Source organism: Penaeus vannamei, chromosome 5 (genome assembly GCF_042767895.1).
Source record: "Penaeus vannamei isolate JL-2024 chromosome 5, ASM4276789v1, whole genome shotgun sequence".
Lineage (NCBI taxonomy): Eukaryota > Metazoa > Arthropoda > Malacostraca > Decapoda > Penaeidae > Penaeus > Penaeus vannamei.
The window spans coordinates 1,316,421-1,329,101 of NC_091553.1; the positions used below are offsets into that span (position 1 = coordinate 1,316,421).

Below are 12,681 nucleotides of genomic sequence, written 5' to 3' on the forward strand. Positions count from 1 at the left end.
ACAACACCCCCTAGCTCCTTCCCCCCCACATTCCCGAACATGTACCGGCGCTTACTCATAAAATAACTCAGATATAGCTCTCCTACATTGGAATATTAGCGGTTTCCGTTCTCACAGACCAGACCTATGTCATATCCTTGCTTATTATAACAACCTGTTCTCCTTCCTCAGACACAAATATCCTTCCCTTGATCTAATTCCCTTACCTAAACCACCATAACCCTTTCCCTCATCAACCCCCTTACCCATCTTCAACTTTCCATCATTACTCTAGATAGTTGATGCATAGCAACTATTGCCTGACATCACCCTTTACTATACCCTCCTATAGTGCTATATGACCTTAGATGTCTAGCACATTTATTTCGCTTTTAACCATTAACCATTCTTAATTTCGACAATATAGCTTATGTTTCGTGCTTATATGGATTCTAATTTTGTGAACAAAACATGTAAATTAATGACGCCAAACGAAGAGAAATCTCACGTTAAGGTGTTCAGCCTTTCATAATCCTTGACAAGCACACCAGTGTTCAACAAAAGAGGAGAAAAAATATAACATGAAAATATGACTGCCACCTACACTTGGATAGAGTAACCAACTAGTGTTAGTTTCGTAAACAGGTGTTGTAGGCGGACAGACACACAAAACACAGTTACACATCAACACATCAAAAGATACTGTGTTCACAACCGCAGGCGTTTGAAATCACACTTTCACATCTACATATTGATCTCCCACACACAATGTCTGTGGACACGCACACGTTCACCCTTCTGTTCACGTTACATCCGTGCATACATTTTTACCAATATGCACATGTTTACCTACAATATATATTTATGCTTTAAATCTCTAATAGTTCATTTAACATACACACCTCCGACCATTGGGTGACTGTGAAACATCATAAACGTTCAGGTTCCTTTGTACAGACCAAACTAGGTGCATTTTTACACATGACAGCTTATGTGGCAACCAATATCAATATCAAATAAGGACTCATCTCTGAATTTGGCTTTTCTGGTTGTCTTTCAGGAAGAGGAACTCTGTTTAAATATATAAAAAAGACAAAGAGTAAGTAAACAGGTTTATTGGTAAGCTACAGATTAAATGAACATGGAACAGGTCACACTGCTGTACAGCGCTATGTACCTCACCTCAGTGTACAAAAGGAGTCCAAACACAAGGCATGAGCGGCTTCACGTACACAGTGGACCGCGCTTGTATCAAAGTAAGAAAATGTAGAAAAATCTTGGTGACTACCCATTCACAAAATTTCCACACAACATTAAAAAACATATTTAAATATTTTTCATGTTATTTTATAAAACATAAAAATGTATAAGGGCAACAAAAATTAAAACTAAGTCTAGGTGGCAAGTGGGGTCATGACTCTGTGGTCCACGGATGGCACTCAGGAGCGGCACACATTATGCCTGTCGCTACCTACAAGCTTAACCTACCGCGGAGACTGGAAACCCCACCGTCACTGCCACAGTTACTCCATACTTACAAAAATTAGAAAATGCTTCACCAAACACGCATAAAAATCCATATAGTTACAAAAAGTTAGGTATTGTCCATGGTGGAGAAATAACAAAAATGAGTGAAAATAGCAAAAATTTGCTATAAAACTGGCTATTATCATGACGATGAAAAAGAACATTATCATCGCAATCATCATGCTCATTGCTGCACATGTGTCGCCTGCCAATCAGATATATAAATTCAGGCGAGAAATCCTGGGCAAGAGCTGAGAGACTACAGGCAGGCCTTGCGACACCACCTTGGTCGCACATACCGCTTTCCTCCTGACCTGCCAGCCTATCACAGGGGCCATTATCATAATATGAATGTCACAATGGTCTTCTTTTCCACATATAATAAAAAATGACAATAACCAATGATAAACCTGGTTCCACACACAACACAATATTTAAATTAAAACGTAATTGAAAGACACTCAGCGGTCATCATATTACAACAATCAGAATTTCAACTTGATGAAACATTGTATATTAAACCCTCTCGCAGCTGGCAGGCCTACGGTGGCTTTCAGGATTGGGCACAATAGCAGCAGTAGCAGCTGTAATAGTAGTAATAATTATAGTAATGATAATAGTAGCAATCATCGTGTACTATTGGGGATGCTCCACCATGTCTCTTCGCCAGCTTCCGCCTACCACTGACATGAGCAGGGAGTGAGTCCCTACTGACAGCCTTTTTTTTACCCAATATATATAGATATATATGCTTAAATTATATAATGTATTATTTATATACCGGTTACTCATATACATGATAATTTCTCAGGTAAAGTGACTAAATGGGTTACCTGGGCTGCCAATAGAGAGACACTGCCCTTAACTAGGATTCTAGTGTTCAATGCACAAAAATAATCCCAAACAAAAATAATTTTACAATATTTCTATCATTAAACAACAAACATTGCCTCCTCCTTTATACATGCATGGGAACATAAAACATCCAATTTTGATATTACATAAGTCTTTGTCCAGGGAAGTATACAGCATATTAATATTATAAATTTTTGTTTTACAGTTTGCAAATGTTGCAAAGGTTTACACCATTCTTGTACCTGAGCATATAACAACTTGTTGCTTAAGAGGTGACATCAGATTTGATGAAATTCTATAAAAAGTTATAACAATTTTAATTTCTGTGCAGACAATAAAAATTGTCAGTATTACTACTAATGTGTTAAGAATTAAATAAGAATTAAGATTATAAAAATGGCCAATAGATGATTCACCATTCGACATGGTGTGGTTGACTGAAGGGTGTGTTGTATATCACACAATTTAAGAGGTTTTGGGCACTTTGCATCCTTCAGGTGACTCCCACAATTCCCTGTTTGTGGCATCATGCAGGACGCCGCCTCCTTACCGAGACTTTTGCGCCATCATGGTAGCTACTGTACATTGTAGACACTCTTACAAAAAGGAGATTAGCAAAAATCTCTACTATATCATAAAAAGCAGAAAAACGATGTTAAATTGTAAAACCATTACAGCACAGCTGCAGGCCCTGGCATTCCTCAAGTACATTTGCAATAGCTAATAAGAAAGTCTCTGATACAGGATGGATCAACATGTAAGGAACATCTTTACTATTAAAACTTTCCTATACCATCCTTGGACCTAACAGAAATCCAGGGTCTATTTATGGATCTGCTCACAAGCAAGCTTTGCAGGTAGACTTAGCGACTGAAAATGCAAATGATGCTAAACTTCCCATACCCTAATGAGACTAGTGAATTCTGTAAGCTTTTCAACCCCTTCATTAACCATCTTCTAAGTTAAGATATTATCATCATCAGTACTATTACAAAAGTTGCAAAACATATACAACAACTTTGGTTACAAGATAACACTAAGTATAAATTAGAAAAATTAAAAAAATATCTATAAAAGCAAAAACAAGTATAAAACATGACTACTTTAACAATCACATACATGGAAACAGGACCTCGACATGGGTATAGGTGAGTGATCTCCTCGTATCACACTTTTCTTGTTACAATTATTCTGCATGTTTCACAAAAATATGGCAACACGTTCCTCAGCTGCTTGATCCATCTTATATATCTGCCAGCTTCAAAAGTAGAGTTTGGTTAGGCTTTCTTCTAAGAAACTAGGTCAACCATCTTGCACATATTGTAGCTGGCTCTCTTCTCTGTTTTAGTTCAAAGAGCTGAGGAAAGTGTATCAAATCTTTAATAGACATACAGTAGTTTCTCACCAAACACAATTACAGGCAGGCACTAGTTATGCTTACATTAAATGAGGGCATTTGAACAGTACAGTGAATAAAATAAATTAACCATATTGATTTTGCAAGTTATACAACTTGTTAAACTCAGCAAAGCAAACACCCACTTACTATCACTCTGTTCTAACACTCATACCTGTTTAACAAGTACATTTAGATGTACAAGTGCTTGTACCTGACCATACAGGGACTCGCTCGAAAAAGTAAAGGTTAAATCGTATGGACCTGAAAACTAATTTACCTTGATAATTTTTATATGCAATTTATACATTTATGATGTTCTACATATTGGTTTATAGAGAAATGGAAGAAAGAAAAATCACTATGACTATTTCTTATCACTTGAAATCTCTCGTTAGAAACATGCAAAGGATCGGTAAGGTAATTGATGATGCTGTATTGAGTACCTTGCCTTACCAAAAAAAAACTTTTTGGTACATTAAAATATTACATATATCTTTCCTCTTCCACTGTTACACTTCATATTCCATCCCTCACACCTTCAGAAGCAATATTGAAATAGTAAACTTGAACAACAATAAGAAGACAGAATAAATACATTTTAATCTGGAAACTATAAAAAAAATATCAATTACTCCATTATGCAAGAAACTGTATATTATAAAAAGAAAAATACTCTGTAAAATAGAACATATCCGTGAGATATATAAAGTTAAAGCTAATGCAAGGCATGCTTAGAAGAAAAGAAGGTGATAAAAGCATTACTTTGGATCCAAAGGCAGCACACACACCTCATCTGGTTATCTTGAAAGAAAAATATATAAATAAGCATTTGTAATAAAAATTCCCTGGGATTATTTTCTAGTTCTTCTCACTTTTAAATACTAACACCATATGACTCTTGAAATTCAGCACCAGGAGCTAATGGCCAATTGCACAGATACTGCAGCCTCCAGAAGCAAGCAGGAAAACTGTTTGACAGCGATAAAGTATTCTCAAATGGTAAGAAATTTAACATAGTGGGGGAGAAAAACAACAAACTCGAGAAAAAAAGGAAATTACACAAAGCATTTTCCAGAGCCTGCCTAATAATACAGTGGTTAAGTGACTATAGTTCGGCCAGTGAATAGTAACAACACTCACTGCCTGTCAGCCTACAGTTCAGAAGAATGGTTACTGTGACATGTACTATTCACAGTGGTTTAGGAGAGAAACTAAGCAAACACACAATGTTGTAATAGCATTTTAGAATAATAATCAGGGAAGAGATAATAAGTTGGGAAATGTGGATGAGAGAGAGATAACAGTCCTGGGGAAGAGATGGCTGAACTTTAATTACATGGAGAGAACCGTAACTTGTGAGCCAAGTACAGTAGATTTGAAGTATAAATAAATATCAGTGTACAGTGGCTCTCTTGACCATGTTCAACAATTGCCAATTATAAACTCTGTTTAGTCAGAAAGCCCATTAATTTTTCTTTTTTTTTTTCAGTATATAAAACTCCCTAAAAAAAACTTCAGATCTTTTGCCATAGTAATAAAAAAAAAGAAAAAAAACATCATAAACCTGAAGACATCTTAAAACCTAAACACTGCAAGCAATATTGTTTAGTTCTTTCTTCTAATTATACTGAAATCAAGGCAGTAAAGCAAAGAGCTTAAAACCATCAAGACTTTACAGATATACCAATTTTCTTTTGGAATAAGGATTCCACCTGAATCTCCGAACGGGAGCCAAAAAGCTAAGGGACAAAGCTGCAAGTATTCTCAACACTGATTTGCTTAGCTTGTTTATACTGCAGTAAGGTCAGAAGAGGGCTTTGAGAAACAATGCAGAATGTTAGTTACTGAGATCGTGCTACAAACTCAAAGCCCCCTTGATGTTGAACAACAGCTATTTCACAGTTACACCAATAATGCTGACTAGACACCTCCATGGAGACTACAAATATATATAAAAACTCAAAAGTCACAAATATTAAGAATCACACCGAGCCTTGAATAATAAATTCACAGACGTAAAAAATCCACAATGGGATTCATGCTGAAACATCGGACAGGCCAGCACACTCAGACTGCTTTCTGCCCTCGCCACCTTCTTGTTCTTGGTATGGGCTAGTTGGTATCATGACACTTTACCTTCTGGTCATCAACAGCCATCTCTTCCATGAAAAAAACCAAGGGAGGGCAAGGAACCCTATGAATTCTGATTGTCTAAACCTAACCCAGTTCTGACTATTTTTAGATTCAAGGAAAAAGATTAAAGTACATGTGTAATATTCCTACCTAAGTCTTGAGTGTAGCATTTCACTCAAAAGATGAAAAAAGCTTATGAATGCATTCATATTTACTATTCATAGTGAGAAAGCAATAGTATATAAAGTTTTCTGAAAGTCCCCAAGTCAAACCTCTAGAAAAGTGTGTAAAAATTTTTTTTTAAACATGTTTTCACATTTTTCTAAAATAGAAATGGACATGCCATCCGACCCCACTATTGCTCTTATACGAGATTTCAAAGGGCATTCACTGCGCACAATCACCTCCCCAGTTACCGCCCCAACCCCAAATTCTCACATTGAGCAGGTAGAGTCTCTTCCACAGACGGTTCAGTAAAAAAATAGTATGTACAAATATCAAAAAGTTCACCTCAGCTATATACTGTACATCCATCAATTAAAAGCCAGCAAAAAGACATAACACTTCATTAATATAAAAATCATGCATTTCCATTAAGAAAGGATACACAAGAAAATGACAACATAAAAATATAACTGCCTATGTCTTCTTTGAAATGAAAATATCATAATAAAAATACATGTAAATCTACACTCACTAGCGACACAATGCAATCATGTATTCAAATGGATATGAAATGGGGATGAGTCTATGTACAGTGTTACCCAGCCTCTATGAAATGAGGCGAACGCAAATTATCAAATTCCGCCATATTGCAGACAAGGTCCTCAGGGGAGGTGACTGAATGCCCTAAGAGTCTCACCGTGATAAAATCTGGGTCAGGATATGTTGTCTCCACATTGCTTAGCCAATGTTGTGTGCTATTTTCTTTGGTTTTTTTCATAAAATAGGAGATCAAGTCAATATGACAAGCCAGTTAATTCGACAAGAATGACCACGCTAAAGATACATAACATGCAGAATTATATTTCTTATTTTTTCCCTCTCTTTCTCTCTCTCTTTCTCTCTCTCTCTCTCTCTCAATCTCTCGCTCTCTCTTTTTTTGCAATGATCCCCTTTATGAGGCAAGGTTGATTGCCCCTCAATTTATCAACACGAAGTCACTGGCTTGCCAATCTCTTAACTGGCAAAGTTTCAACCACTTCACATTTAAGGAGTCCTCTGCATACATCATTGCAATCTATATCTTCATTCTGTGTTTAACTTCGCAAGCAAGCTATATGTGAAACTGTAATAGAGACAGTATTACAGTCTCAACTATTTAGCTACAAAGTTTTTTTAATCCCTACAAAAGTTGCAGGTCTTTTCTTACACAGTACTAGTAACAGCAAAAGACAAAAAAACTAGAACTGTTAACTTGTCACAAAAACACCCGCATATGCTAGATGATAAACTTACTAACAAGGACAGTATCAAAATTCAAACACGCAAAAATACAAATTCTATATGGATCAAAATTATCCTAGTGCAAAAATCTGCATATCACACACGCACAATGCTGATGGCTACTCTATCAGGCTAGAGCAGATGAAGTATAAAAGTAAGTACACTGACTGTCATTCTCGGTATAAAGAAGGTGTGGACACTTTGTTTACCATAGGATTTCTCGTTATGATTTGGCTGCTTTTGTTGAATCCTGTTTTGTTACAGTACCAGTTGAACTTGAAAGTACTTCTACAAAAATCATCAGTTTCTACAATTGCTGATACCTGAATTATTTCCAAGGGGGTTTGCCATGCTTTGCTGGATATCAGTAAAAGAGTCAGAACATTCTAGTTTTTAAAAGCACAGCCAGAGTGAGACAGTTGAGAAAGTACAAAAGAATATGCACATGTGAAGTAGGTTCAAGGATTCTGAGGTATCGGGTATTACAGACAAAAGATGTAAAAAAAGTGTTTGTAGAGTAACCAACAGCTGCAGCACGACACAGTGGTATGGGTTGGGGTATCCAGGCCATAGCAGTTAATACATCACAAGCCAGAATGCAAAGAATAACTTGCAGGGGAAAAGAGAGATATTGGACATGGCTTACAGAGGTATTTAGTAACCAAGACATTTTTTATCAACTGCCTTGTCCTTGACAGCCCCAAAAGTACAGTACCTATGGATTCCTAGAGCCAAGGGGATCCCCAAGGCTTGCCTTGAATAATGTTTAACCTGCCACTGACTACAGCCTAGACAGCAGGAGACTGCCACAGACCCACTTCCAATAGTATTTAAGCCTTCAAGCTTAACTGTTGATGGACAGAATCTTTGTGCCTACCTTAAAATTTACATTAAACGTTTACTACCAATCATATAGTTGTTATTATTTTTCCCTCTCTTTTAAAATTAAAAAGCAATTTGCCCTCCTCGTTGACTCATACTTCTAGAGCAAACAATTCTGATGTTACAACAGGCAAGTCAAGGTAAGCCTTCCCTCTACATTGGTCTCCTGCATCTTCAATTAATGTATGATGTGATCAGCTATGTTGAATCAAGAGTCTAATTTCCATGAAGCTCATTTTCTATTACTTCAAAATAGAAAATCTACTTCATTTGGATACAAACAACAGGTCAAATCAGGCTGGCACATCACACAGAACTACCTCATAAGTTGTACAGACTTCTGCAGAGTCAGACATGTACTTCTGAGCCAGTGATGGTCAATGACTCTTAGGGTTATAAGAAGATACTGGTTAATGTGGCCCATACTAAGATGGGACTGTGTACATCGTCGCCACTGAAAATGTCTAAAAATAATTGGAGATAACTGATCTTATCTTCATATCTTCTGACCCAAAGAAGTTACAGACTTCTCTGCTCTCTAGGAAAACATCTCCTATCAGTTATTAATATATATATTTGAATAGCACTGAAGCACAAGCCGTAACTATACTGATATTAAAAATTATAAAACACCATCCTATTACATTACAGTAATAATGCTTACATATGCACCATAGTAATCTTTGGGGTTATGTCGCACAATGAATTTTGAAAAACTCTTATTACACAATAATGGAACAAGGCTGACTTATGTTGACATCTGAGAAAATGATTAAGTTGGCTGTATATTTTTTGTATATCTCACTGTTTAGCAAGTAAGCCATTCTGTGGGTAAGCTTGTGAAAGACACTACAAATATTTCTGTTGTACAGAAACTTGTTTTTTTAACTTTTTTTTACTACAATGGGTTAAAACTACGTCAGAATTATCAGCCCGTGTGCTTCTCCTGCCAGTTGTTGATGAAAAAACTGCGAAGTAGAAAAATCTGGCCCAGCTAGAAAAAGAGAGTGTACAAACATCGTTCTATCACAAGTGAGCAATGCTATCCAATGGCCATCATGTGGAAGAAAGAGCTAAGCCTCTGGGGATAAGCACTGGGCTGACAATTAGTCTACGGCACACTTTGGTTCACCCACACACAGAGACACGTGAAGCTCCTATTACACGCCACAACGAACATGGCATTATTATTATTATTATTTATTATTATCATTATATATTTTTTTTGTGTTTTGTTTGGTTTTGCTTGTTGACATTTTTTTGATAGTGGTAAATAATGGCTTTTGCTTACAGTGTTGGATGTGAGATATAAAAGAGGCATCCAGTGGGAGGGGGTAGTGGGGAATTACTGACTTTGCTTGAGGACTGCTTGACTCAGTTGCTTGAAGTTTTCTTGATATCCTTTCCTTTTTTCTTTTCTCTTTCTCTCTTTCATTCTTTTCTCTTTTTCTATCTTTTATTTGCGCCCACAGCAGTTGGCAGGCATTGGGGTGGTCGCTAATTTATGGCAAATTTCTTCCTTTTACTTGTTTGTCAGGCACCATCCAGGTTCTCGGTGCCACCGCCATGGAGATCTACAATTATAGAATACGTGTGATCATGTGACAAAAGAGGCGGGAGGAGTAGTAGTTGTATTTCTGTTGCTGTATTGTTTCAATGGCCTATATGCACTTGAGGATACAAATCTCGGAATGCTGACAAGCATGAAGAAAAAGTCACTAGGGTTTACTATAATGAAACTAAAAGAGAGGAGTCTAGCACCACCTGAATGGTACAGTGCGGGGCCGATCGGCGCCCTCTTTGACTAGCGGCTTGTGGAATTCGCGTCCCGGCCGGGAGTGGATGGTCTGCCAACAGTGTTCGCAGTAGTATTGCAGGCAGGTTACATTGGCACAGAAGAAGGGGGCAAACTTTCCCCCACAACGTGCACCCTGGCATTCATCACACATTTGGTCGTCTAGAACATATGGCTTTACCTCAACCTGAAAGGGTATTGTTCTCATTAGATTGGGATATATTTTTCTATTCATAAGTGCACAGCTATATCATACAATAGATTTTATCTCTAAAAATATACACATACGCATATATCAATACATCTATGTTTAGTTGTAGTCTTTAATAATAAATATTCCATAATCTTCTATACATTCATAATCAACAAATGTAACACAAATTACATCCAAAGATTACTTCCATACATACCCTTTTATCAATATCGCCATGTTGTAATTGAACAAATCGGGCACTAATGGCAGCAATATAACTTTGCTGGTTAGAAAAAGCAACTCGTCCTGCCCCCTTGGGATACTTCAGCTCAGGGTCTGTGTCGATCCCTGCGTAACATACTCCACCATACAGACGGTCCATTATCATTGCAAGTTCGACTGTTGGGAAGATGAGGAAGAAGTGGGTAAGATTAAGGGAATGAGCATAAAATGAACCAACAAATATTCACGTACCTGTATAATAATTTACACTGACTCACATGCATGGCCTCAGTCACTCATGCACACACATAAAAACATGCCAACATGGAGATGTACATGGAAAGAGGATCAGTGGTCGTAACATTTATTTTTCTAAGACCTATTTAGCCATATATATAATACCATATACTGAGCCTGAGAAGGCCTTAAATATATCCTATATGCAATTACTAGCATGGTTACTTCTACAACTATATGTATCCAACAGACATCTCATCAAAACTATATCTTTTAATCCCCCCTCTTCCCTCATTCAACGGGGAAGCACACTGCCCACTGTGAGTTTAGTTTATTAATCGTATTTAAACTTAAATGGCTCCACAAAGCACTTAGTCACCAAGGCGTCAACTGCTAATCCTACCAAGTCTTCTGTTTAACCTTTTCCTTCATCTTTGGAAATATTCATTTTTATTTTATATCTTATATTTGTATTAATATATAATGTCAGTAATGATAATAACAGTACTGATATCAACCACATTAGGAAAAAAACAAAAAAAAATCCAAGAACTCATGGAAAGGGGAAATCAGATGAGGTCATGTAGGTCTACTAATTCATTTCTTGGTGGCACTTGCAGAGCCATCTGTGTGTAAATCCATTTCACAAAACAAAACTACATTGACCATTACAAGTTCCTGCTGGCATTGGGTTAATACCTGATATATCTTTCAATTGTAATCGCTTTAACCAAAAACATAAAAGATAACATCCTGTACCAAAACTTATTAGGTCAATAATCATTAGTATTACATATCATAACCCTAATAATTACCTGCACACACAGTAGCTCCCCTCACATCCACACCTCTCTTTCCTAAGATAAGATAAAAGGTTCTACCTCACCACTCCTCTATTTTCCCTACTTCCATCAACCTACCAGCTTTGAGAGGCCTCGGCACTCCTCCCACAAACACTGTCTTGCGAGGATCCAGAGGAAGCGAGGCGTCGAGGACGAAATCTGCGTCGGAGAGTCGCCAGGGCCGGATCTGAACAGGTTTGTCCTTGATGGTGGGCGACGACACGCACAGGTACAGTTTGTCATCATCTTGAATACAGGCGTCTATTAGCTGTTGTACGCTGCTTTCATCCTGAAGTAGGAGAAAAGTGTAATTAGTGACAGAGAGAAAGAGACAAAAACAAATATCATCTATAAATATTTAGAAAATTTAAGAGCAAATACCAATACTATAGCCTCAGTTCAATTTTCAAGATCTCAAAGCAAATATTTCCATTATACATTCTATTATACATATATATATATATATATATATATATATATATATATATATATATATATATATATATATATATATATATATATATATTACTTATACATACATACACACATATCTACGTATCTATTTATCTATATAGATATTGCATTACTGTATAATAGTAATACAAAAAAAAAAAAAACTATACATCTGGAATTACTTTGTGTGCTATATTGAGTACTAAATCACCTATAAATGAGAAAAAAACTACATATGATTTTGATTGTATCAAAGAGGTTATGAAAAATTTGGATTGAATAATTAGCTAAGAAACATATCTGATAATAATCTAGAAATACACATTAAAATTCTAAGAAGGTTATGAAAAATTTGGAATGAATAATTAGCTAAGAAACATATCTGATAATAATCTAGAAATACACATTAAAATTCTAAGATGGAAATAATCTGCATTTCAATCTTCTTCCAAAGCATGTTCATGAACTTTATATAATGAAGAAAAAAAACTTGTTATCTAAAACGCACGTTAACCAAGCAAAACGATGCCCTCCCACATACAAAACAATACTCTTGCCCAAGACCAGCCAACGCCTTGCACGTACCTGGAACAGGAGAAAGGCATACCCCTTGGGAGGGAAATATGATTTGCTCTCTGCCTTGTGGGGCCAGTCCACCACCAGGGGACCAAAGCGACGGAAACTTGCTGTTATTTCCTCTGGAAGATGTGGTCCTCAT

The 12,681-nt window shown here is 36.6% G+C and overlaps 1 protein-coding gene across 1 annotated transcript in view; it reads right to left on the reverse strand.

Annotated features, from left to right (window-relative positions):
- Window positions 1-1,078: 1,078 nt before the first annotated feature.
- orb2 overlaps window positions 1,079-12,681 on the reverse strand; it is a gene marked incomplete at its 5' end in the record, with an annotated part of 12,748 nt that continues 1,145 nt past the window's right edge. The window contains 5 exon segments of the mRNA XM_070121725.1: window positions 1,079-9,795; window positions 9,986-10,203; window positions 10,427-10,608; window positions 11,589-11,799; window positions 12,549-12,661. Coding sequence (XP_069977826.1) covers window positions 9,744-9,795; window positions 9,986-10,203; window positions 10,427-10,608; window positions 11,589-11,799; window positions 12,549-12,661 — 776 coding nt within the window.